This window comes from Scyliorhinus canicula, chromosome 23 (assembly GCF_902713615.1).
Source record: "Scyliorhinus canicula chromosome 23, sScyCan1.1, whole genome shotgun sequence".
Taxonomy (NCBI): domain Eukaryota; kingdom Metazoa; phylum Chordata; class Chondrichthyes; order Carcharhiniformes; family Scyliorhinidae; genus Scyliorhinus; species Scyliorhinus canicula.
This window is the reverse complement of record NC_052168.1, coordinates 15,550,158-15,577,597: the sequence shown is the minus strand read 5'-3', so window position 1 is coordinate 15,577,597 and position 27,440 is coordinate 15,550,158. Positions and strand designations below refer to the sequence as shown.

At 45.3% G+C, this 27,440-nt stretch overlaps 1 protein-coding gene across 3 annotated transcripts; it reads left to right on the top strand.

The window, feature by feature from the left end:
- Positions 1-316: 316 nt before the first annotated feature.
- Positions 317-27,440, top strand: mief1 (mitochondrial elongation factor 1). Of its 3 annotated transcripts, none has more exons than XM_038783548.1 (7): positions 317-479; positions 9,627-9,710; positions 10,566-10,885; positions 18,057-18,216; positions 19,670-19,853; positions 22,724-22,971; positions 26,233-27,440. In XM_038783548.1, the coding sequence occupies exons 4-7, from the start codon at positions 18,073-18,075 to the stop codon at positions 27,037-27,039; spliced, it is 1,383 nt and encodes a 460-aa protein (XP_038639476.1). In that variant the 5' UTR covers positions 317-479; positions 9,627-9,710; positions 10,566-10,885; positions 18,057-18,072; the 3' UTR covers positions 27,040-27,440. The 3 variants fall into 3 exon arrangements, with proteins under 3 accessions (XP_038639476.1, XP_038639477.1, XP_038639478.1); XM_038783549.1 differs by having other exon boundaries at positions 341-475; XM_038783550.1 differs by lacking the exons at positions 317-479; positions 9,627-9,710 and adding an exon at positions 9,721-9,850.

The window sequence follows — 27,440 nt, the reverse complement described above, 5'->3', positions numbered from 1 at the left end:
GGGTTGTTGGGTTACAGGTATAGGGTGGGTACGTGGGTTTAAGTAGGGTGATCATTGCTCGGCACAACATCGAGGGCCGAAGGGCCTGTTCTGTGCTGTACTGTTCTATGTTCTATATCCCCATGACCCGACCCTTGGACAGCCGCTCTCCCCCATTCCCCACACCACCTCCATGGGGAGATGGATGGGCTGCACCAGGCCCCTTCCCAGTTGAACCAGGCCCTCTTCCTCCTCCCCTCCTCTAGGGGGCCTCCATTTGATTGATGGACAGCCGCGTCTGACCCCGCCCCTTCCCGGCGTCCGTCGACGTCATGACGCAGGACGTGACCCGGGAGTGATTGTTGGGGCGTGGCCACCATCTTGTTCATCCTCCCACGGAGGTCGGAGCGGGCGCGAGAGGTGAAGAGGCGGAAGGTTCAGCCGCGCGGCCTGGCTTCTGGGCTGGCCCAAATCGCGGCGGGTCGCTTATTGCCGGGTTGGTAAGGTTTTTTTGTTTTTTAGGCGGGGCGGGGGGAAATGCGAAGGATTCGGCCTCCGCGCCGTCAGCCAGGCCTGGCAGGGCAGCTGTGATTGACAGGCGACGGGGCCAATGGAAGAAGCGCCCCGCGGAGGGGTGAACCAATCAGAGGCCGGTAGGCGGGAACATCCGGCGCCTGTGAACCAAATTCTGGTCAATTTGTCACCTCTTTTTAAACAGGGGCTTGAATTAAATTAAATCCATTTAAACTATTTTTACAAGGTCTGGCATTCATTTTTCAATTATGATTCCCATAACCCTTGTCATGAACTGTTTTAATTGGCCTCCTAATGATAAACATTAAAATTCATGGGTGGTGGTGCAATAAAGGCCTAATACCCAGATTTTGATTTAAATAGCATCACATGTTTGAAATTATAGTCTGAAAATGCTGGAATACTCCATAGTGAATCAACCGGTCGAGTAAAAAGGCAGGTCAGAATTTTTGGGTGCAGACAGACTGACCCCTGTTCCAGCTATTTGCTGCGTGGGCAGGATCAAAAGTTAAAAAGAGTCACAAGTGCTTTGCTCGATGTTAAGCTGCTGTCTATTTGCTGACTGGCTTCTGTGCTCCATCAGAAGTTTTTGCTATTGCCAAAAGATCAGGACTTTCTGATATCCATTCGTGCCTGATATTATGTTTTTAGAGGTGAAGCGAGGCCATATTGGATTTGGTACTGGGTAATGAACCAGGACAGGTGTAAGATTTGGAGGTAGGTGAGCATTTTGGTGATAGTGACCACAATTCGATTACGTTTACTTTAGCGATGGAAAGGGATAGGTATAAACCGCAGGGCAAGAGTTATTGCTGGGGGAAAGGCAATTATGATGCGATGAGGCAAGACTTGGGATGCATCGCCTGGAGAGGAAAAGTGCAGGGGATGGACACAATGGAAATGTGGAGCATGTTCAAGGAACAGCTACTGCGTGTCCTTGATAAGTATGTACCTGTTAGGCAGGGAGGAAGTGGTCGAGTGAGGGAACCATGGGTTACTAAAGCAGTTGAATCACTTGTCAAGAGGAAGAAGGAGGCTTATGTGAAGATGAGACGTGATGGTTCAGTTGGGTTGCTTGAGAGTTACAAGTTAGCTAGGAAGGCTCTTAACGAGAGAGCTAAGAAGAGCCAAGCGAGGACATGAGAAGTCTTTGGCAGGTAGGATCAAGGATAACCCTAAAGCTTTCTATAGGTATGTCAGGAATAAAATAATGACTAAGGTAGGGCCACTCAAGGACAGTAGTGGGAAGTTGTGCGTAGAGTCCGAGGAGATAGGAGAGGTGCTAATTTTTCGTCAGTATTCACACAGGAAAAAGACAAAGTTGTCGAGGAGAATACTGAGATACAGGCTACTAGACTAGAAGGGCTTGAGGTTCATAAGGAGGAGGTGTTAGCGATTCTGGAAAGTGTGAAAATAGATAAGTCCCCTGGGTCGGATGGGATTTATCCTAGGATTCTCTGGGAAGCTAGGGAGGAGATTGCTGAGCCTTTGGCTTTGATCTTTAAGTCATCTTTGTCTACAGGAATAGTGCCAGAGGACTGGAGGATAGCAAACGTTGTCCCCTTGTACAAGAAGGGGAGTAGAGATAACCCCGGTAACTATAGGCCAGTGAGCCTTACTTCTGTTGTGGGAAAAGTCTTGGAATGGTTTATAAGAGATAGGATGTATAATCATCTGCAAAGGAATAATTTGATTAGAGATAGTCAACATGGTTTTGTGAAGGGTAGGCCGTGCCTCACAAACCTCATTGAGTTCTTCGAGAAGGTGACCAAACAGGTGGATGAGGGTAAAGCAGTTTGTAAAGCAGATGTGATGTATATGGATTTTAGTAAAGCGTTTGATAAGGTTCCCCACGGTAGGCTATTGCAGAAAATACGGGGGCATGGGATTCAGGGTGATTTAGCAGTTTGGATCAGAAATTGGCTAGCTGATAGAAGACAAAGAGTGGTGGTTGATGGGAAATGCTCTGACTGGTGTCCAGTTACTAGTGGTGTGCCACAAGGATCTGTTTTGGGGCCGTTGCTGTTTGTCATTTTTATAAATGACCTGGAGGAGGGCGTAGAAGTATGGGTGAGTAAATTTGCAGATGACACTAAAGTCGGTGGAGTTGTGGACAGTGCAGAAGGATGTTACAAGTTACAGAGGGACATAGATAAGCTGCAGAGCTGGGCTGACAGGTGGCAAATGGAGTTTAATGCAGAAAAGTGTGAGGTGATTAATTTTGGAAGGAATAACAGAAAGGCAGAGTACTGTGCTAATGGTAAGATTCTAGGTAGTGTGGATGAGCAGAGAGATCTCGGTGTCCGTGTCCATAGATCCCTGAAAGTTGCCACCCAGGTTGAGAGGGTTGTTAAGAAGACGTACGGTGTGTTAGCTTTTATTGGTAGAGGAATTGAGTTTCGGAGCCATGAGATCATGTTGCAGTTGTACAAAACTCTGGTGCCGCCGCATTTGGAGTATTGTGTGCAGTTCTGGTCGCCACATTATAGGAAAGATGTGGAAGCATTGGAAAGGGTACAGAGGAGATTTACAAGAATGTTGCCTGGTATGGAGGGAAGATCATATGAGGAAAGGTTGAAGGACTTGAGGCTGTTTTCGTTAGAGAGAAGAAGGTTAAGAGGTGACTTAATTGAGGCATACAAGATGATCAGAGGATTAGATAGGGTGGACAGTGAGAGCCTTTTTCCTCGGATGGTGATGTCCAGCACGAGGGGACATAGCTTTAAATTGAGGGGAGATAGATATAGGACAGATGTCAGAGGTAGGTTCTTTACTCAGAGAGTAGTAAGGGCGTGGAATGCCCTGCCTGCAACAGTAGTGGACTCGCCAACACTAAACGCATTCAAATGGTCATTGGATAGGCATATGGACGATAAGGCAATAGTGTAGGGGGACTTTAGAGGGGTTTTACAGGATGGCGCAACATCGTGGGCCGAAGGGCCTGTACTGCGCTGTAATGTTCTATGTTCTAATGTACCCAATTCATTTTTTCCAATTAAGGGGCAATTCAGCGTGGCCAATCCACCTACGCTGCACATCTTTGGGCTGTGGGGGTGAAACCCACGCAAATACGGGGAGAATGTGTAAACTCCACACGGACAGTGACCCAGAGTCGGGATCGAACCTGGGACCTCGGTGCCTTGAGGCAGCAGGGCTAACCTACTGCGTCACCGTGCTGCCCTGTGCCTGATATTATGAGCACCTTGCAGAATATGGACAGTTGCATTAAAAGTAAAGGCCGCCTCTGTAAATTTGGATTTAACATGTACATTGCAGTATTTTATCCTGTTTGTTACGCGGGCTGGAAGGGGAGAGGCCATTGGGACTGAATCATTGGCGGTGATAAAATTGGATGATGCTGTGAGCGTGTTTCCCTCTTGAAGATGGTACTAAGATGGCCTTTCATTGTCAGAGCTTGTTGGACCATGTAAAGCACTATAGGGCCCTGCTCTCCTCTTCCAAAACAGCTGATTTGGAAAAGGGACATGTTGTTGAAGCTTTTTGCCTTGCACTCATCAGGAGAGATGCAAGAATACCAAATTTCAAAGGGAGCAACAGCTGATCCTTTACGAAAAAAGGAGAGCTATAGTCTTCATTCCCTGTTCCTTACAGACTGCATCCATCCCTCTCCCTGTTTTAGGCTGAACCCGACTGCTTGCAACCCGTGGCAATCTAAATGATGCCAAGATGAGTTTCTGTGCTCCATCACCAAGACTGCCTTCGTCTGACTGCATAACATCGCCCTTCTTTGGCCTTGCCCTAGCTTATTTGCTGCTGAAACCCTCATCTATGCCTTTGTCATCTCCAGACTTAACTATTCCAACGCTCTTCTGGCTAACCTCTCGCCTTGCGCGCTCTGTAAACTTGCGCTAATCCGAAACCTTGCTGTCTGAGTCTTAACCTATGGTAAGTCCTGTTCATCCATTGCCCCTGTGTTTGTTGATCATGGGGGTCAGTTAGTTCACGAAAGGGAAAATGCTAGAAAATCTCAGCAAGTCTGTCAGCATCTGTAGGGAGAGAAAAGAGCTAACGTTTCGAGTCCGATTACTCTTTGTCAAAGCTAACAGACAGAGAGAGTGGGAAATATTTATACTGAGGAGTGAGAATGAAAGATGAGTCATAGCCACAGAAACCCATTTAGTTCAGTTGGCCAATCGGTTGGTTTATGATGCGGAGCGACAGCGACAGTGCGAGTTCAATCCCTGTACCGGCTGAGATTATCCATGAAGACCCCGCTTTCTCGACCTTGTCACCCGCCTTTTCAACCTTGTCTCTCGTCTGAGGTGTGGTGACCCTCTGTGACTATTTTTTAAAAAAATTTAGATTAGCCAATTATTTTTTCCAATTAAGGGGCAATTTAGCGTGGCCAATCCACCTACTCTGCACATTTTTGGGTTGTGGGGGCGAAACCCACGCAGACACGGGGAGAATGTGCAAACTCCACACGGACAGTGACCCAGAGCCGGGATCGAACCTGGGACCTCAGCGCCGTGAGGCGGTTGTGCTAACCACTAGGCCACCGTGCTGCCCACCCTCTGTGACTATGGCAACTTCCAATTGCTAAGCAACAGTGGCTCTAGGTTTGGCAACAATTTTAAAACTCATTCTTGTTTTTAAATCCTTCAATGGCCTTTTCTCTCAGTATCTCTGTAGCCCCATCCATTCCTAACCCTCGGTTATTTCTGCCTCTTGATTTTGGTTTCTTGTCAATTCCAGTTATATTCACTACACCATTGATAGTCACACCTTCAGCTGCTTAGGCTCTAAACTTCCATTTAAAACTGAGCTGTGTCTGTTTTATACCCGGGGATTGTTAATAAACTAAAATATCTCCATTTATTACTGAAATTTCAGGAAGGGTAAGGATGTTGTACCGCTGCACAAAATGAGAGATAGTGAAGGCAAGAACAGGTAGAAATGGCGAGTCGTGAGGAATGAGAGAGGAGTTTTACAGCTCTCGTGTTTAGGTATATTTACCTGTCTTCCACCTTTCGCTGGAGCTGAAAATGTTGGCGGTACACAACACGAGTGTCAGTGTGGAGAAAAAGGCTTTTGCAGACCCTGAAAATAAGTAAGCTCTCCAATAGGACTGAAACAGAATGGGGGGGGGGGGGGGGGGGGGGGTGCGTGAGAGAGAACTAGATATGAATACCAAGTGCTGTTAGAGAGACGATTAATAGGTTGAATTGCCGGCAAACTGAGTTTTTTTGGAAAGTGTGTGGTGTGTGTACAAAAACAATCTCAAAAGAGACACAGGCCTCTGAAGTGCAAGCAAATGAAAGGTGCAAAAATATGAAGGGAATGATGGAGAAAGAAAACTACAAATGCGATCATCTTAAAATTAAGAATATTAAAAGTATTAATACTCAACAGGGTTATTAACACCTGAAATAAAAGGGAGACCAGGCCACAGAAATGTTTAACCCACAAAAGGAGCGCATTTGGCGGCTTATGTCCGTGCTGAGCTTTCGAGTCTAATCCCATCTTCCAGCTCTTTATCTGCAGCCATGTAGGCAAGAGGAAGGGGAAAGTTTTGGTTGAGAGAACAGTAATGTGGATGCAGAGACATTGTAAGGTGTGGGAAAGCTCTCTGTCTGAACTACTCCTGTCACCTAACAGGGAAAAGTACCAAAAATCTTCTATCTAATCCCCTTAAACTCATCAAGTGAGGAGGCTTTCACCTGGCTTTGGAGATTCACATTCACTAAATAAATAAGTAAAATTGGATCTTTTGCCTGGTTACGTGGCATACAAGCTATGCCTTATTGCGAAATACCTGGAGAACTAATAATGATCCAGAGCCGGGATTGAATCTGGGACCTCGGCGCCATGAGGCAGCAGTGCTAATCACAGTGCCACCATGCTGCCCCTAGAAAAGAGATTTCTGAACTGTGACCTGCTCGAGATCTTTAAAGTTTTGCGAGATTTGTTAGTGTAGATGTGGTGAAGATGTTCTCACTAGTTGGGGCAGTCCCAAGACTAGAGGATATAAATATATGATGGCCACTGCTAAGATCCTGAGGGGTGTTGACAGGGTGGGTGCGGAGAGGATGCTTCCTTCTGTGGGCGCATCTACAGCTTGAGCGGGGGGGGTCACTGTTTTAAAAACATGGGGGTCCCCCATTGAAAACAGAGGTGAGGAGAATTTTCTTCTCTGAGGGTTGAGTGTCTTTGGAATTCTCTTCCTGCAAAGATGATGTAAGCAGAGTCTTTGAATAGTTTTAAGGCAGAGCTGGATAGATTCTTGGTAAAAGGTGGTGATAGGTTATCAATACTGCAACTTCCCCCTCACAACTCCCTGTCTAAATGCTCCGTAAAAATATAAGTGGGATGCATATTTGAGGTTACTATCAGATCAGCCATGATCTTATAAAATGGCAGAGGAGGCCAGAGGGGGCGAATGGCCTGCTCCTTGTCCGTATCTAGAACATAGAACATTACAGCGCAGTACGGGCCCTTCGGCCCTCGATGTTGCGCCGACCTGTGAAACCATCTGAAGTCTATCTGACCTACACTATTCCATTTTCATCCATATGTCTATCCAGTGACCACTTAAATGCCCTTAAATTTGGCGAGTCTACTACTGTTGCAGGCAGGGCGTTCCACACCCCTACTACTCTCTGAGTAAAGAAACTGCCTCTGACATCTGTCCTATATCTACCACCCCTCAATTTAAAGCTATGTCCCCTCGTGTTGGTCATCACCATCCGAGGAAAAAGACTCTCACTGTCCACCCTATCTAACCCTCTGACTATCTTATATGTCTCTATTAAGTCACCTCTCAGCCTTCTCCTCTCTAACGAAAACAACCTCAAGTCCCTGAGCCTTTCCTCGTAAGACCTTCCCTCCATACCAGGCAACATCCTAGTAAATCTCCTCTGAACCCTTTCCAAAGCTTCCACATCCTTCCTATAATGTGGTGACCAGAACTGCACGCAGTACTCCAGGTGCGGCCGCACCAGAGTTTTGTACAGCTGCAGCATGACCTCGTGGCTCCGAAACTCAATCCCCCTACTGATAAAGGCTAGCACACTATATGCCTTCTTAACAGCCCTATTAACCTGGGTGGCAACTTTCAGGGATTTATGTACCTGGATGCCGAGATCTCTCTGTTCATCTACACAACCAAGAATCTTGCCATTAGCCCAGTACTCTGCATTCCTGTTACTCCTTCCAAAGTGAACCACCTCACACTTTTACGCATTAAACTCCATCTGCCACCTCTCAGCCCAGCTCTGCAGCTTATCTATGTCCCTCTGTAACCTATAACATCCTTGAACGCTATCCACAACTCCACCGACCTTCGTGTCATCTGCAAATTTACTAACCCATCCTTCCACACCCTCTTCCAGGTCATTTAGAAAAATGACAAACAGCAGTGGCCCAAAACAGATCCTTGCGGTACACCACTAGTAGCTGAACTCCAGGATGAACATTTGCCATCAACCACCACCCTCTGTCTTCTTTCAGCTAGCCAATTACTGATCCAAACCGCTAAATCACCTTCAATCCCATACTTCCGTATTTACTGCAATAGCCTACCGTGGGGAACCTTATCAAACGCCTTACTGAAATCCATATACACCACATCAACCACTTTACCCTCATCCACCTGTTTGGTCACCTTCTCAAAAAACTCAATAAGGTTTGTGAGGCATTACCTACCCGTCACAAAACCGTGTTGAGTATCGCTAATCAACTTGTTCTTTTCAAGATGATTATAAACCCTATCTCTTATAACCTTTTCCAACATTTTACCCACAACCGAAGTAAGGCTCACAGGTCTATAATTACCAGGGTTGTCTCTACTCCCCTTCTTGAACAAGGGGACAACATTTGCTATCCTCCAGTCTTCCGGCACTATTCCTGTCGACAAAGACGACATAAAGATCAAGGACAAAGGCTCTGCAATCTCCTCCCTGGCTTCCCAGAGAATCCGAGGATAAATTCCATCTGGCCCAGGGGACTTATCTATTTTTACACTTTCCAAAATTGCTAACACCTCCTCCTTGTGAACCTCAATCCCATCTAGCCTGGTCAACTGTACCTGAGTATTCTCCTCGACAACATTATCTTTCTCCAGTGTAAACACTGACGAACAATATCCATTTAATGCTTCACCTATCTCCTCTGGTTCCACACACAACTTTCCACTACTATCCTTGATTGGCCCTAATCTTACTCTAGTCATTTTTTTGTTCCTGATATACCTATAGAAAGCCTTAGGATTTTCCTTGATCCTATCCGCCAACGACTTTTCGTGTCCTCTCCTCGCTCTTCTTAACTCTCCCTTTAGGTCCTTCCTGGCTAACTTGTAACTCTCAAGTGCCCTAACTGAGCCTTCATGTCTCATCCTAACATAAGCCTCCTTCTTCCTCTTGACAAGTGCTTCAACTTCCTTAGTAAACCACGGTTCCCTTGCTCGACAACTTCCTCCCTGCCTGACAGGTACATACTTATCAAGGACACGCAGTAGCTGTTCCTTGAAAAAGCTCCACATTTCGATTGTACCCATCCCATGCAGTTTCCTTCCCCATCCTAGACAACCTAAATCTTGCCGAATATCATCATAATTGCCTTTCCCCCAGCTATAATTCTTGCCTTGCGGTATATACCTATTCCTGTCCATCGCTAAAGTAAACATAACCGAATTGTGATCACTATCACCAAAGTGCTCACCTACATCTAAATCTAACACCTGGCCGGGTTCATTACCCAGTCCCAAATCCAATGTGGCCTCGCTCCTTGTTGGCCTGTCTACATACTGTGTCAGAAAACCCTCCTGCACACACTGCACAAAAATTGTTCCATCTATAGTACTCGAACAAAGTATTTCCAGTCAATATTTGGAAAGTTAAAGTCCCCCATAACAACTACCCTGTTACTCTCGCTCCTGTCGAGAATCATCTTTGCTATCTTTCCTCTACATCTCTGGAACTATTCGGAGGTCTATAGACAACTCCCAACAGGGTGACCTCTCCTCTCCTGTTCCTAACCTCGGCCCATACTACCTCAGTAGACAAGTCCTCAAACGTCCTTTCTGCCGCCGTAATACTTTCCTTGATTGACAGTGCCACACCCCCCCTCTTTTACCATCTTCTCTGTTCTTACAGAAACATCTAAATCCTGGAGCCTGCAACAACCATTCCTGTCCCTGCTCTACCCACGTCTCCGAAATCGCCACATCGAGATCCCAGGTACCAACCCATGCTGCAAGCTGACCCACCTTATTCCGGATGCTCCTGGCGTTGAAGTAGACACACTTCTAACAAGGAATTCAGGAAAAACGTCTTTACCTAGAGAGTGGTGGAACTTCCTCCCACAAGGAATAGTTGAAGTGAATAAAATTGATAATTCTAAGGGGAAATTAGAGAAACACGAGGGAGAGAGGAATTGAGGGTTATGTTGATAGAGTTAAATGCAGTAGGGATGGGAGATGGGACAGTAGCACAGTGGTTAGCACTGTCGCTTCACCACGTCAGGGTCCCAGGTTCGATTCCCGGCTTGGGTCACTGTCTGTGCAGAGTCTGCACGTTCTCCCCAAGTCTGTGTGGGTTTCCTCCGGGTTCTCTAGTTTCCTCCCACAAGTCCCGAAAAACGTGCTGTTAGGTGAATTGGACATTCTGAATTCTCCCTCTGTGTACCAGAACAGGTGCCGGAATGTGGTGACTAGGGGATTTTCACAGTAACTTCTTTGCAGTGTGAATGTAAGCTTACTTGTGACACTAATTTTTTTTTTTTTAAATAATTTTTATTGAAAAATTTTGATTTTATACAGCATTGACGCACCTTAATAAAATACCAAAAATAACAATAATATTAACAATCATATACATTCGCCCCATCCCCATGAACAACCCAGCATTTTAACAACAATGCAAATTAACACACTATAAAGTTACAGAATAAACACTACAATAATACTTGTGACACTAATAAAGATTATTTTTTTAAAAGGAGGCTCAAACGGAACATAAATTTCAGCATTCACCAGTTGGGCCGAATGCCTGTTTCTGTGACTGTTCTGTCAACTTTTCTTTATTTTTTTCCAGGTATGGCAGAACTAGCTTCATACTGATTGGAGAGCCATCCCAATTTCCCTCGTTGATGTCTCTTGTCATGGCGGTCTGGTCACGTGTGGCTGTGCTGAATCTTTACCGAGCTCTCCTGCGCGAGGGCCGCAATCTCCAGTACACAGACCGAGACTACTACTATACACTCATCAAGAGGGAGTTCAGAAAGAATCAGTACCTCACCGAGGAGGAAGAAAAGATTAAGCAATTGGAGAAAGGCATTTACTTTCTGAAGAGCAAACTTGGAGGCCTGGTTTAATCCAGAGCCAAGATTAAACATCTATCTCCAAAACTTCTAGGTATGCTTTTTTAAAAAATCTATCTTTTTAAAAAATAAATTTAGGGTTACAATTATTTTTTTCAAATTAAGGGGCAATTTAGCATGGCCAATCCATTACCCTGCACATCTTTGGGTTGTGGGGGTGAAACCCACGCAGACACGGGGAGAATGTGCAAACTCCACAAGGACAGTGACCCAGAGCCGGGATCGAACCTGGGACCTTGGCGCCGTGAGGCAGCAGTGCTAACTCACTGCGCCACCGTGCTGCGGTGGAAAATGAATTCCCAATCTGAGAATAAGTACTGTAGACCAGGAATTTTCACACTTCGAGTTAGTTGGGAAGGGGTCTATAGGCGGCGATAAGAGTTGTTTGGTTGGTCACAGAGTCCTGGGTACTGAGACTTTGTGATAGGGATTTATTTCTTAATCTTTGTTGAGGAACTCCAGATAGAAAGTCTGTGACTTTATTAAGGAGAGAGCTGTGCTAAACTATACATGCTGGACTCGAGAACCAGAGGATTTACAGTGATTGGCAAAAGACCCAAAGGGAACATGAGATAACACTTTTCTTTTTACACAGCGAGTGGATAGGACCTGGAATGCACTGTCTGCGAGTGTAGAGGAGACAGATTTAATCGTGGCGTTCGAAGGGAACTGGGCAATTATCTGAAGATACTTTGCACCTTCTTCCCAGCAAAACAGTCTGTGTCTTTCTTTAATCTTTAACAGCCCCCTCACCTAGGGTTGTTGTCAGGCAGATTTCAGACCGGGGTCACACTTGACCCTAAAATTAAAGCAGAATATTGCAGATACTGGAAATCTGAAATAACAACAGAAAATGCTGGAAAAACTCAGCAGGTCTAGAAGCATCTGAGGAGAGAGAAGCAGAGTTAATACAAATTGAAACATTAAAAAGATTGAAAATCAGAACAAATAATCTCCCTGCATGTTGGGTTTTAACTATGCCTTTCCTTATCTTATTGGTGCTGGGCACCAATATCCTGGGGGGTAGGTTTTCTAGTACTCTTCGGGAGGAAAACTAACTTTCAGCATGAAACTAATTTGGCTGGGGAATGGGAACCGGATCTGTAGTCCAGCAACTAAGGAAGCCGATATTCAGGACGCCAAAGCACGTAGTGATGCAGTGGGGAAGGTAACACTGACAAAGGAGAGTACTTGCAGGCAAGGAGATGGGTTGAAGTGTGTATACTTTAATGCAAGAAGCATCAGGAATAAGGTGGGTGAACTTAAGGCATGGATCGGTACTTGGACTACGATGTGGTGGCCATCACGGAAACTTGGATAGAAGAGGGGCAGAAATGGTTGTTGGCGGTCCCTGGTTATAGATGTGTCAACAAGATTAGGGAGGATGGTAAAAGAGGTGGGGGGGTGGCATTGTTAATTAGAGATAGTATAACAGCTACAGAAAGGCAGTTCGAGGGGGATCTGCCTACTGAGGTAATATGGGTTGAAGTCAGAAATAGGAAAGGAGCAGTCACCTTGTTGGGAGTTTTCTATAGAGAACATAGAATGATACAGCACAGTACAGGCCCTTCGGCCCTCGATGTTGCACCGACATGGAAAAAATAGGCCCCCCAATAGCAGCAGAGATGTGGAGGAACAGATTGGGAAACAGATTTTGGAAAGGTGCAGAAGTCACAGGGTAGTAGTCATGGGTGACTTCAACTTCCAAAACATTGAGTGGAAACTCTTTAGATCAAATAGTTTGGATGGGGTAGTGTTTGTGCAGTGTGTCCAGGAAGCTTTTCTAACACAGTATGTAGATTGTCCGGCCAGAGGGAAGGCCATATTGGATTTAGTACTTGGTAATGAACCAGGGCAGGTGATAGATTTGTTAGTGGGGGAGCATTTTGGAGGTAGTGACCACAATTCTGTGACTTTCACTTTAGTTATGGAGAGGGATAGGTGCGTGCAACAGGGCAAGGTTTATAATTGGGGGAAGGGTAAATACAATGCTGTCAGACAAGAATTGAAGTGCAGAAGTTGGGAACATAGGCTGTCAGGAAAGGACACAAGTGAAATGTGGAACGTGTTCAAGGAACAGGTACTGCGTGTCTTTGATATGTATGTCCCTGTCAGGCAGGGAAGAGATGGTCGAGTGAGGGAACCATGGTTCACAAGAGAGGTTGAATGTCTTCTTAAGAGGAAGAAGGAGACTTATGTAAGGCTGAAGAAACAGGGCGCTGGAGGATACAAGATAGCCAGGAGGGAACTGAAGAAAGGGATTAGGAGAGCTAAGAGAGGGCATGAAAAATCTTTGGCAGGTAGGATCAAGGAAAACCCCAAGGCCTTTTACACATATGTGAGAAATATGAGAATGACTAGAGCGAGGGTAGGTCCGATCAGGGACAGTAGCGGGAGATTGTGTATTGAGTCTGAAGAGATAGGAGAGGTCTTGAACAAGTATTTTTCTTCAGTATTTACAAACGAGAGGGGCCATATTGTTGGCGAGGACAGTGTGAAACAGACTGATAAGCTTGAGGAGATACTTGTTAGGAAGGAAGATGTGTTGCGCGTTTTGAAAAACTTGAGGATAGACAAGTCCCCCGGGCCTGACGGGTTATATCCAAGGATTCTATGGGAAGCAAGAAATGAAATTGCAGAGCCGTTGGCAATGATCTTTTCGTCCTCGCTGTCAACAGGGGTGGTACCAGAGGAGTGGAGAGTGGCGAATGTCGTGCCCCTGTTCAAAAAAGGGAATAGGGATAACCCTGGGAATTACAGGCCAGTTAGTCTTACTTCGGTGGTAGGCAAAGTAATGGAACGGGTACTGAGGGATAGGATTTCTGAGTATCTGGAAAGGCACTGCTTGATTAGGGATAGTCAGCACGGATTTGTGAGGGGTAGGTCTTGCCTTACAAGTCTTATTGACTTCTTTGATGAGGTGACCAAGCATGTGGATGAAGGTAAAGCAGTGGATGTAGTGTACATGGATTTTAGTAAGGCATTTGATAAGGTTCCCCATTGTAGGCTTGTGCAGAAAGCACAAGGCATGGAATAGTGGGAAATTTGGCCAGTTGGATAACAAACTGGCTAACCGATAGAAGACAGAGAGTGGTGGTGGATGGCAAATATTCAGCCTGGAGCCCAGTTATCAGTGGTGTACCGCAGGGATCAGTTCTGGGTCCTCTGCTGTTTGTGATTTTCATTAACGACTTGGATGAGGGAGTTGAAGGGTGGGTCAATAAATTTGCAGATGATACGAAAATTGGTGGAGTTGTGGATAGTGAGGAGGGCTGTTGTCGGCTTCAAAGAGACATAGATAGAATGCAGATCTGGGCAGATGGAGTTTAACCCTGACAAGTGTGAGGTTGTCCATTTTGGAAGGACAAATATGAATGCGGAATACAGGGTTAACAGTAGGGTTCTTGGCAATGTGGAGGAGCAGAGAGATCTTGGGGTCTATGTTCATAGATCTTTGAAAGTTGCCACTCAAGTGGATAGAGCTGTGAAGAAGGCCTATGGTGTGCTAGCATTCATTAGCAGAGGGATTGAATTTAAGAGCCGTGAGGGGATGCAGCTGTACAAAACCTTGGTCAGGCCACATTTGGAGTACTGTGTGCAGTTCTGGTCGCCTCATTTTAGGAAGGATGTGGAAGCTTTGGAAAAGGTGCAAAGGAGATTTACGAGGATGTTGCCTGGAATGGAGAGTAGGTCATACGAGGAACGGTTGAGGGTGCTAGGCCTTTTCTCATTAGAACGGCGAAGGATGAGGGGCGACTTGATAGAGGTTTATAAGATGATTAGGGGAATAGATAGAGTAGACAGTCAGAGACTTTTTCCCCGGGTGGAACAAACCATTACAAGGGGACATAAATTTAAGATAAATGGTGGAAGATATAGATGGGATGTCAGAGGTAGGTTCTTTACCCAGAGAGTAGTGGGGGCATGGAAGTAGTTGAGTCGGAAAGGTTAGGGACCTTCAAGCGGCTATTGGATAGGTACATGGATTAGGGTAGAATAATGGAGTGTAGGTTAACTTCTTAAGGGCAGCACAATAGCATTGTGGATAGCACAATTGCTTCACAGCTCCAGGGTCCCAAGTTCCCAATGGTCACTGCCTGTGTGGAGTCTGCACATCCTCCCCGTGACTGCGTGGGTTTCCTCCGGGTACTCCGGTTTCCTCCCACAGTCCAAAGATGTGCAGGTTGGGTGGATTGGCCATGAAAAATTGTCCAAAATTCTATGATTAACCTAGGACAAAAGTTCGGCGCAACATCGTGGGCCGAAGGGCCTGTTCTGTGCTGTATTTCTCTATCTATCTTAGTTTGTGTCTCTTTCTACGTATTTTTGTCGTGTAAGTTATGATCAACATGTTGTGATCCATAAGCATATAATTCCTCCAAATTAATACATCCTAGGGATGCCTTGACATCTCTTGACCACAAATAATTTGATAGTTCTTTGTAAAACACTTGGTGCACATTCGTGTGATTCTAGTTTCATGTTCCTTCAATGACTCTGGGTCAAAATCCTGGGGCTCCCCTCCTAACAGCAATATGGGTGTGTCTACACCACACGGACTCCAGTGGTTCAAGACGGCGGGCTCACCACTACTTCCTCGGGGGCATTAGGAACTGGCAATAAATGTTGGCCTAGCCAGTGCCAACCACAGACCATGAAAGAACAAAAATAAATGCATGTATTTATTTTTTTATAAATTTAGAGCACCCAATTCTTTTTTTTTCAATTAAGGGGCAATTTTAATGTGGCCAATCCACCTAGCTTGCACATCTTTGGGTTGTGGGGGCGAAACCCATGCAAACACGGGGAGAATATGCAAACTCCACACGGACAATGACCCAGAGCCGGGATCGAACCTGGGACCTCGGTGCCGTGAGGCCGCAGTGCTAACCCGCTGCGCCACCGTGCTGCCCGTATGACAATATTTTTGACTGGCTGCCAATAGTTTATTAGCTGTGTATTATTTTTGGAATCAGAGTACCTTTTTTTCCTCTTTCTGCTTTCCTGACTAAAGTGGTGATTTTATGTTGGGGTACAGTTCCAGCCTTGTCGTACGTTCCCTGAATTCCACATGTTCCAGCCGTCTGCAGAGATGAGCTCAATGTTGTTCCAGTATAAAACTTCCACATCTCTCCAGTGGGATTACTGGGCAGTTAACAAGCACAGGAGCCCTAAATCTTTCCCATCTCGTGGTGCTTATGAGACCAGGAGAATATCATTCAGCCCCACCAGCCTGTTCCACCATAGTTAGATCATGGGCTCCTCTGTGCTCCATAAACCCTCTTAGTTGGATGCTGAGGATAGTGTGTCACTACTTTGAAGAGGGGGGGAGGGGTGTCCTGCCCAATATTTATCCCTCAAGCATCACCAAAGCAGTTTATCCGGTCACTCACCTCGTTGCTGCTTGTAAGAACTTGGTTCCATATCCACTAATGCCCTTGCCGAACAAAAATCTATTCCACTCAAGTTTTGAACATTTCAGTTGACACCCAGTCTCGACAAACTTTTGAGAGTAAATGACGCCAGTTCCCTCAGATGGATAAGGAAAGAGGGTGAAGGGACTTAGTCACAAGGGAGGAATGAAACATTGTTAAGAACCGAGTTGGTGAGTGCTGTTTTATGTTGCCCTTTGTGTGTTGTGAGGACTGTAGAAAGGCTTTGGGAGAAGTTGAAGAGGTTAGCGGGTTGGGTAGGTAGCGATCGATGTGGGGGAGTGCAAGATAGTTTTGAGAAGGTAAACTAACGATGGGAGTACACAGGGAAACGATGCAGAATATGTGGCTGAACTAGAGAGACCTGTTCCAACATAGAATTACCAGAAATGGCGAGTATAAACACTAAGCAAAGGCCAACGGTGTATAATAAAAAACAGCAAACACTGGAAAAACTCAGCAGCTTGTGGAGGGAGAAGCAGTTAACGTTTCAAGTCCGTATGACTCTTCAGTTCCCAACTGTTGGGACACAATTTAGAGTACTGCGTGCAGTTTTGAGAATGTCACAAAGACATTTAAAACCACACTGGGAGCTTGGTAATCAGCAAGAGGGTTGTGAGAAATTTCAGAAGAATGTACGTTGGGCGGGATGGATTGAATGGAATTTAACGTGGAGAAATCAAAAGTGATAATTTTGATAGACATACATGAAGAGAGAGAGACATTGGAAGGGTGTGACTAACAAAGGGACCTGGGACGTGGTTACCTGAAAGTGTGCTTCCAGGCCGAGGAAGCCATAAAAACAAACACCATAGCATTTGGGTTTTATAGCAACAACAGATGTATTAAAATTTTCTGCACGGCAGTGATGCTACATTATAGGATTACATTGAGGCTACAGAGAGTGTTTTTAAAATTCATTCACGGCAGGTGGGCAAGGCCAACATTTATTGCCAGTAGTGTCGAGCTGCCTTCTTAAATACAACTGAGTGGCTTGCTGGGTCACTTGAGAGGGAATGTAAGAGTTAACTGCATTGCTGCTGGTCTGAGGACACGCTGGGTAAGGACGACAGATTTACTTTGCTGAAAGGAGATGAGTGACCCAGATGGCTTTTTACAGCAAGGGTGGTAGTTTCGGCATCACCATTACTGCGCTAGCTTTTAAATTTCTCGAAATTTGCCATCGGTACCTGGTCTGACCGACGTGCAGGTTAGGTGGATTGGCCATGGTAAAAAATTGCCCCTAATGTCCAGGGATGAGCAGGTTAGGTGGGGTTACCGGGATAGGGCGGGCAGTGGGCCTAGTAGGGTGCTCTTTCAGATGGCTGGTGCAGATTCGATGGCCTCCTTCTGCACTGTAGGGATTCTATGTGGCTGCAGACCCACAGCAATATGGCTGATATTCACTTGTCTTCTGAAATGGCCTAGCCACATGGTTGCAGAGGGGTGATCAATAAATGCTGGTCTTGCCAGTGACACCCACATTTGTGAATGAATAATGTTTTAAAAATGCCCAGTTTTGACATTCCAGTAGAGGTCTATGTTTCCACATGTTGCTCGTTGGCTGACACATTAAGCTAAGCCTGCTCTGGTGGTCCAGGTAGACACACAGGGTAAACGATAAGTGGGCTGTCATTCTGGTATCTTGGTCAAAGCTACCCCCCCCCCCCCAAACCCCATAAATACCACCCAAAAAATTTGAAGGAAAATGTTTTTCAAAATCATTTGTTTTAAAATAAAATTGAATATGACTGAAATTATTTTTTATTCCAGGTGTACTCTGTTCAAGATGGCTGGCATAGGAGATGGGAAAAACAAGAAAGGAGACAATGGGATTGGGAATGCCATTGACTTTGTCCTCTCGAATGCCAGGCTGGTGCTTGGTGTTGGTGGAGCAGCTATGCTGGGCATTGCAACATTGGCCGTTAAGAGGGTAGCGTCCTCGTTATCTTTCAGCATTTATCCGTTTTGCTTCCTCCATCAACTCCATACCCTCCTCCTCAAACCAGGTTCTCCAGTTCCATGGAGCGACTGGCCTCCCATTTTGCAACCTCAATAAACTTGAGCCTGCTGCCTGTAAGCTAACTTGCACCAAGCCACGTTTACGTGCAGCTTTCTCTGATCAATATCGGTTCCTGGTCATGCAATTGTTCTTCTCCTTCTCTTTAAATCTCTCCCTGACCTTGGCACCCCCTATATCTGTAACCCCTCAGTCCTACAACCCTCCAGTATCTCTGTGCTCATAAGGCTCTGAATAGTGGATCCATGACTTCCATCATTCCGCCATTGGAAGTTGTGCCTTCAGCTGCCTAACTCCTCAGATCTGGAATTGCCTCCCAAAATCTCTCATCTCTCTCTCCCTTTAAACACAGCCTATTTGACCAAGCTTTTGATCAATTGTTCTAAAGCAGCTTAGTGTCAGATTTAGTTTGATAGCAATCCGATTAAGAACCTTGGGACCAACATTGCTTCTAATTTCTTCTGTTGTGCACAGCCTATTCATTAAGTGCGCTGGTCCAGACAGGAGATCTTGAAATTGCTTAACTGACTATAATGTTTTTCCTCACTCAGTGGTGTCTTTCTTTATGAGACAGTGGCCCAGTGGTAATGTCACTAGTTAGTCATCCAGTGGCCCAGGCTAGTACTGTGGAGACATGGGTTCAAATCGCACCACGGCAGCTGATGAAATTTAAATTCAATTAATAAATCTGGAAAATAAAGCTCCGTAGTGGTGAGCATGACACGATCATCAATTGTTGTAAAGACAAATCTGGTTCACTAATATCCTTTCGGGAAGGAAATCTGCCATCCTTCCCCGGCCTGATCTACATGTGACTCCAGACCCACAGCAATGGGGTTGACCTTTAACTGCCTCTGAAATGTTTACTTCGAGGGCAATTAGGGATCATAGATCATAGAATTTACAGTGCAGAAGGAGGCCATTCGGCCCATCGAGTCTGCACTGGCTCCTGGAAAGAGCACCCTACCCACGGTTAACACCTCCACCCTATCCCCATAACCCAGTAACCCCACCCAACACTAAGGGACACTAATGGCAATTTATCATGGCCAATCCACCTAACCTGCACATCTTTGGACTGGGAGGAAACCGGAGCACCCGGAGGAAACCCACGCACACACGGGGAGGATGTGCAGACTCTGTACAGACAGTGACCCAAGCCGAAATCGAACCTGGGACCCAGGAGCTGTGAAGTGATTATGCTAACCACAATGCTACCGTGCTGCCCTTAATGGGTGGGCAACTAATGCCAGTGATGCCCACATCCCATAAAAGAGTGAAAAATAATTACTGGAGTACAGTAAATACTGTATGTAGCAAGTTGCTCGTGACCAATATTATTTCTTTTTTAACCTTTTTCTTGCAGATGTATGACCGTGCGATCAGTGCCCCAAGTAGCCCCAGCAAGATGGATTTGAGATCCGGGAAGCAAAGCTGGGAGGAGCCCAGCTGGATTGGGTCGTCGCCACGTTTACTGACCAGGGATATGAAAATGAATGTTAGCAGATCACTACAAGCGTTGCCAACCGGTAGCATGAGCTTTGAAGCAGGTAAATTGTCGGGTATGATAAGTGGTTTACTGTACAGCACGTATGGTGTACTACATAATTATAGAAGGAGAAAATTACATTTAATGACGCTGAAGCAACGGGTGCAGTTGTAGGGGAGGGAGCTTTGGAATACAGCAGTAGAGCCAGGTTTGTGTTTGGGACCTATAGTCACCATGTTCGGTGCAATTGGCAGTTTCTGGGTATCACGCAGGATGCAGTGAATCGGCTGAAGATCAGAATCTGTGCTGGTGAGGATCTCGGGAGGAGGTGGATGGATCTTCCACCTGTCACCTCTGGCTGAAGCTCATTACTTTTACACTGATGTGCTGGCCTCTGCTGTCATTGAGGATGAACGGTGTTTATGGAACCTCCGCCACCACTAGATGTGGCAGCAGAGCAGATCTCTAATCTGATCCATTGGTTATGTTACCTGTACTGACTGCAGTGGATGATTTTGAAACTGGAGGTTGAGTCATTTTTGCACCAACAGATTCAGCCTCAGTGTAGACACTTGCTGGCTGACAAAATATTCCATTCATCGTAGCATCTGACTTCTAACGGTGGGACATCATTCCTTTCACAATGCTGAATCATCTTCATACACAACTTGGAAAAATGATTTTGTTGAGTGCGATCACAAGCAGTGGTAGGGTACAAGTTAATTATAGTGATCCATGATCAATATCACCTGCAAGCCCTTCCAGGTGAGAATGATTATTCGTTGATCTAAATCGTTTTAATCTATACTGGCTAATGTCCTAATACAGATCCAATTTAAAATTCTGTCGTGCCATCAATGCCTCCAGTGCCACACTCCTTTGCTCCAGCCTTGTTTCCCGAACCACATCCTTCTGCCCTCTAATTCTTTTTTTGTTTTTAATTTAGATTACCCAATTATTTTTTCCAATTAAGGGGCAATTTAGCATGGCCAATCCACCTACTCTGCACATTTTTGGGTTGTGGTGTCGAAACCCATGCAGACACGGGGAGAATGCGCAAACTCCACACGGACAGTGACCCAGAGCCGGGATCGAACCTGGGACCTCAGCGCCGTGAGGCGGTTGTGCTAACCACTAGGCCACCGTGCTGCCCACTGCCCTCTAATTCTGACCTCTACCTTGATAACAGCTGATTTCAAAGCCTCCAGTTGTCTTGTCATTGCTGCTGCTTAAACCTTCATCTGGGCAATCGCTATCCCTCTTTTAAAAAAGACTATCTTGTCAACATGGCTGTTTACTGTGTTGCTGCTGCATTTCCTACATTACAACTGTTGCTCTTTTATCAGAACCACAAGACCCAAATACGTCCCTTGTATTGGACAAATAACCACACAACCAGTATGTTAGTTCCTTTATAGTTTATTATTAAATACAGGCTTATCTCTACACGTGGCTACACATTAAACTATACCTAACAACTAAAATGACCTTTACTTAACTTCCAAGTGCCCGGCTCTGTGCAGGTTAGATAATGCCTTTATCTGGATCCTCTCGTCGATCGGTTGGAAGTCTTCAGGTTCATCTCGGCTGCGGCTCGTCCTTCAGGTAGCTATCGCGGTCCTTGAACTTGGCTGGTCGATATGCTGCAGTTGGTCGAAGCAGAGGCCGAATACTGGTTGCGCAGTTCTTCTTATCCCCCGATCTTTTGCGCTCTTTAGGGCGGTCTCGACTCGGGATCCAGTGGATCGATAGGGTTTCGATCACCCTCATCGATTCTGACCAATTGGAGGTGGGGACCTTGATGGCTGGGCGGGTCCTAGCTGCTATTGTCCAAGGCACATATGCACTCCCAAATAAGGTAAATAGGTGCCCCCAAGTCTGTTACTGCTGTTATGTTTCGATCCGTGTCCCATTGTCCTGGGGAAATTGGTGATTGACTTTTAGCAGGTGTGAGTTTCAGTTAGGTCTGGTTTCCCTCTGCACAATACACGGGGGCTGTGTACTGTCTGTGTCCCAGCCTAACCATAATTTCCATTATCCTTTGTAGGTGGCCATTTTATATGGCCACACAACAGTGACTACTTCAAAAATATTTCATTGGCTGTGCTTTGGGACGTCCTGAGGCCATGAAGGACGCTACATAAATGCAGGTCTTCCTTCTTTTCCTTTCAATCTCCTCTTTACAGTTGCATCTTCAAACGCATCTTTTTGATCGAGATTTCTCGTCAGCTCTCTTAACCCTCACACGCTTTAGTATCTGACCCTCTTAAACTTGCCTTGTAAAATGCCTCGGGGTGATGTTTTACACTGCAGACACTGTCAAGTGCCAGTTGTTATAATGAATACTAATTTTATCAGATAGTGTTATTCAATGAACAGAAGCTTAATGGGATTTATAATTCTTTGGAATGCCTAACTAAGACCAAGAAAACAAAGTTAATTATGTGGCATTGTAGTAAGTTGAAGCATCCACTCCATTATTTTAACATCTTCATAGAATCCCTACAGTGCACAAAGAGGCCATTCGGCCCATTGAGTCTGCTCCGGCACTTCGGAAGACCACCTACCTAGGCCCAATCCCCCGCCCTGTAACCCTAACCTAAGGGGCAAATTATCATGGCCAATCCACCTAACCTGCACATCTTTGGACTGGGAGAGAACCGGAGCACTCACACAGACTCGGCACAGTCACCCCAGGCCGGAATCGATCTGGGGTCCCTGGCGCTGTGAGACAGCAGTGCTAACCACCTTTATTTTTTATTTGTATGTTAAAACTATCTATGTAAGTCCTCTGCCTGCTCCAAGGTTGACTGAGTCGTTTAAACTATTTTCCTTTATGACCAGTTTGATTTTGATAACGTACAATTTGGACTTGTATATTCGGTGTTAAATTAATTTTTTGCTTCTACTGCACTTTGTGTCTCGATACAGGTACTTCCAAAGGTTCTGCCAAGAAAAGTCAGATGGATTTGAAGAAAGCTCGACTCCGCTTGTCCTTGCAGGATAAACTCTATGTGTATTACCGTAAGCATGTTGTCATCCCAGGTGCAGAAATAAGCCGGGCCAAGCAGGCGGCAATGGACATTTGCACAGAACTGCGGAATTTCATCCACACCAAGCTTCCTGATATGCCCCTCCGGGACATGTATCTCAGCGGCAGTCTGTATGACGATCTACAGGTTTGCGTTTAATCTAATTCCCTTGCGTGGCGTCCCACTGATCTGGAAGCAGACCGCTTGTACTCTTTCTCTGTTGTGGAGTGGCATGTAGTATAAAGAGCATCAGGATTAGGAGTAAGGACAGTGAATTTGTAACGGGGAAGTGGGAGTGTGTAGGTTGAACTGATCTCCTGACTCCCAAGTGGAAGTCTTGGTAATGTCGGATGTGCTGTTAGATATTGCTTGGGCCATTAGACGAGTCTAGTGCAGGCTCTCCCGATTGTTAATATGTTCTTTTTTACAAATTTAGAGTACCCAATTCATTTTCTAAATTAAAGGGCAATTTATTATGGCCAGTCCACCTACCCTGCACATCTTTGGGTTGTGCAGGCGAAACCCACGCAAACACAGGGAAAATGTGCAAACTCCGCACGGACAGTATTCCGGGACCAGAATCAAACCTGGGATCTTGGCGCCGTGTGGCAGCAGTGCTAACCACTATGCCACCGTGCTGCCCACATACTCCGATTATGTTTATGGTAAAAGAAAGAACTTGCATTTATATAGCACCTTTCACTTCGTCAGGCCGTCACAAAGTAGTTTATAGCAAATAAAGTAGTTTTGAATTGTCATCTAATATAGGGCAGCCAAATTGCACACATCAGGTTCCCTAAAGCTTCAAAGAGCTGGTCTGTTTTTTTATGTTGATCGAAGGATAAATATTAGCTGTGATACTGGGAGGAGCTCTACTGCTGTTCAAATTCATGGTCACGCGATCTCCTCAGTCCACAGTCAGACTCACTTGTAGATCAAAAGTCTGTCTAACTCAATGTTGAATATAGCAGGAATAGGCCGTTCAGTTCATTAAGCCAGCTCCACCATTCCATATGATCACAGCTAATCATCCATTTCAATCCCTTTTTCTCTGCACACTATCCTCACATCCCTTTGTGTCGTTGGTATTTTTAAATCTGTTAACCTCTGTTTTAAACATGACTGAGCTTCCACAACCCTTTGGGGTAGAGAATTCCAAAGATCCCCAATTATCTGAGTAAAGAAAGTTCTCATCTCGGTCCCAAGTGACTTCCCCCTTATTTTGAAATGGTGTCCCCTTGTTCTAAACTCCCCAACCAGGGGAAACGTCTCACCCACATCTACCCCTTCTAAATAGTTTGTGAGATCACCTCTCATTCTTCGAAACACTAGAGAATACTGGCCTAGTTACCCTCATCCCTCTTTATAGGACAGTACCGCCGTCCTGGGGCAAGTTTATTGAATTTTTGTCACACTCCCTCTGTGGCAATTATATCCTCTCTTATGGTAAGGGGACCAAAATTGTACACAGTGCTCCAGGTGCGGTCCAACCAACAATTGAAGCAGGACTTCATCATTACTCTTGTACTCAAATCCTCTTAACGATAAAGGCTAACAAAAGCCTTCCTATATTCAATCACCCAGCCTACACTGCACTCTGTGTAAAAGAGTTCCAAATTCTAATGATCCTCTGTGAGAGAAAGTTCTTGTCTATCTTTCAATACGATCACCTCTAAAATGAGTACAGACACAGCTAGCTCAACCTTTCCTCATAAAGACAACCTTCTTCGTCTCAGGAATTGGTCTAGTGAACCATCTCTGACCTGCTTCCAATGCAATTATGTCCACCTTGTGTAAGGAGATCAAAACCGTACACAAAACCGTGCAGTCTCACCGATGCCCTGTGTAGCTGCAGCAAAACGTCCTACATTTATACTCCATCCCCTTTGCAATAAAGGCCAACACTCCATTTGTCTTCCTAATTACATGCTCAGTAAGAACTCTTACAACACCAGTTTAAAGTCCAACATGTTTGTTTCAAACACTAGCTTTCGGAGCACTGCTCCTTCCTCAGGTGAATCAGCAGTGCTCCGAAAGCTAGTGTTTGAAACAAACCTGTTGGCCTTTAACCTGTTGTTGTAAGACTTCTAACTGTGCTCACCCCAGTCCAACGCCAGCATCTCCACATCATAATTACATGCTGTTACCTACATATGAGCTTTTTGTGATTCACGTACGAGGACATCCATATCCCTCTGTATTCTGCAGTCTCTCTCCAGTTAAGTAACAATCTATTCTTCAGTCTCTTTATCAGAGTCATTAATATACATTGTAAATAGTTGAAATCTCAACATCGATCCCGATGGCACTCCATGGATTCCAGTTTGCCAACCTGAAATTTATCCATTTATCCTAACTCTAGTATCAGATCAAAGTTTCTAACCCTCAAACTGAATATGGAATTCAATCATATTATGATCACTTGCCAAGAGGATCCTTTACTGTGAGGTAATGAATTAATCGTGTGTCATTATTTGTTACCAGGTCTAAAATAACCTGTTCCCTGATCAGTTCCAGAATATGTTGTTATAAGAATCTGCCCTGAATACATTCTTATGGTCTCAAACCAAAGAGAAAATGCTGGAAAATCTCAGCAGGTCTGGCAGCATCTGTAGGGAGAGAAAAGAGCTGATGATTCGAGTACAGATGACCCTTTGTCAAAGCTAACAGACAGAAAGTGGGAAATATTTATACTGTGGAGTGAGAATGAAAGACGAGTCATAGCCACAGAAACCCAGGGAAACCGGGTGCTAATGGCCACAGAAACCAAGGGGAACGAGTACTAATGGCAGTCCCCAGAGAGAACAAAAGATGTGAAAGGTCAAACAGCAGGGCAAATAACATCAGAGGGTAAACTGACAGATGTGGAGGGGTGGAGGGGGGGGAGCAAGGGAGAAGCAAAGGGGAAAAAGGGTAAGGAAAGGTGGATGAGATGGTGGGGGGGGGGGGGGGGGGGTAAATGTATATAAAGAAAGAAATGGTAAAAGACAGTTAAAATGAAATGGGATGAAAACAAATGGGTCGAGGTGGGGTGGAGCTAATCATCTGAAGTTGTTGAATTCAATGTTCAGGCCGGAAGGCTGTAGCGTGCCTAACCGGAAGATGAGATGTTGTTCCTCCAGTTTGCATTGAGCTTCACTGGAACATTGCAGCAGGCCAAGGACAGACATGTGGGCATGGGAGCAGGGTCTTGTGTTAAAATGGCAAGCAACATGAAGATGAGGGTCCTGAATGCGGTGGAAGAGAAGAGCAGCTCTTCAGTACCTCAGTACTTCTCTTATGGTCTCTTGGAATTTTATTATCTTGATTAGTGATGTTTATGACATTCACGTGTTGTGATATGCTTGTCTTGATAAAATCACTTCTGACAGTACCATCAATTGAGTTTACTTGTGTCTGATTCTTTAGGTGGTCACTGCAGATCATGTTCAACTGATGGTTCCATTGATCCTAGAAAAGAACCTCTGGGCTGCAATCCCAGGGGAGGAGACCATTATGAATGCCCCTGGGTTCTGGCTGGTCCGCAGGGAAAACGTGGAATATTTCCCCCGAGGCAGCAGTTACTGGGACCGCTGCATCGTGGGCGGCTACCTCTCACCTAAAGTCGTGAACGAGACGTTTGACAAGGCCTTGTCAGGGACCATCAACTGGCCAGCTATAGGCAGTGTCTTGGACCTTATCATTCGACCGGTGGTCCCTTCTGAAACCCTGACGTTAGAGGTTCAGTACGACACGAGTAAAACATTATTTATTGAGTTCTTGCCATTGATTGTGATGGAGGAGACCATGTTAATTGCCAAACCGCATCGGGATGGACGCTACGAAAACATGTGGCGGCAAAGCTTCCGAACTGCAGAGACCGTCAAGCTCCGAGCCCTGGACGAGAGGGACGGAGGCTGTCGCTGTTGCTGCCTAAAGATACTGAAAGCCATCTGTAAGTCCATCCCTGTTCTCAACAAGCTAACTGCCAGTCAGCTGACCAATGTGATCCTCCACAGTTGCGAAAAGGAATCGGACTGGTCACCAGATTTGCTGGCCGATAAATTCCTGCTGATTCTGAAAGAGCTGATAAGCTACTTGGAGCAAGGTCTGTTGACGTGCAGCTTAGATACCAAAGTCAACCTGTTTTTGGAACTCAGCGATGAAGAAATTGATGAATTGGGATACATGCTGTACTGTTCCTTGTCCGAACCTGAGACTTTGTTAAATACATGAATTTGTTTTGTAGTAGGCACGTGAAGAGGTTCGTAATTCGATATTTATCAGGGTTCACACAATGACCAGATTAGAGTGCTGTTAACCGTATAATAACCCTATTGGCCAGGTTACTCGGCATGCAGCATTTCCTGAACTTGTACCCATAATCGGAAGTTGCATGAAAGGGGAACTATAATGATCTTGTGGGAAGGACTTCCAGTGTTGTTTACTATTTAAAAACAAAAAGGCAGTTAGGCTCGGTGGTATGGTATTTTGTCCTTTTAATGAACCAAACGAGGAAGAAATGTTCACGCTTCCCAATCCCACTTAAAATGTAAAGATGTCAAATAAATTAAGACTTGGACAAAGTTTTCAAAATTGCAGCTCTCAATAAAATCTATTTGACTGAGGTACAGTGA

Bases quoted from the DNA above. Each gene is read 5' to 3' on its own strand.
- mief1 (XM_038783548.1), top strand. From the start codon at position 18,073: ATGGCTGGCATAGGAGATGGGAAAAACAAGAAAGGAGACAATGGGATT. The intron at 19,854-22,723 runs GTAAATTGTCGG...GTCTCGATACAG, and splicing joins TAGCATGAGCTTTGAAGCAG to GTACTTCCAAAGGTTCTGCC. The intron at 22,972-26,232 runs GTTTGCGTTTAA...CTGATTCTTTAG, and splicing joins GTCTGTATGACGATCTACAG to GTGGTCACTGCAGATCATGT.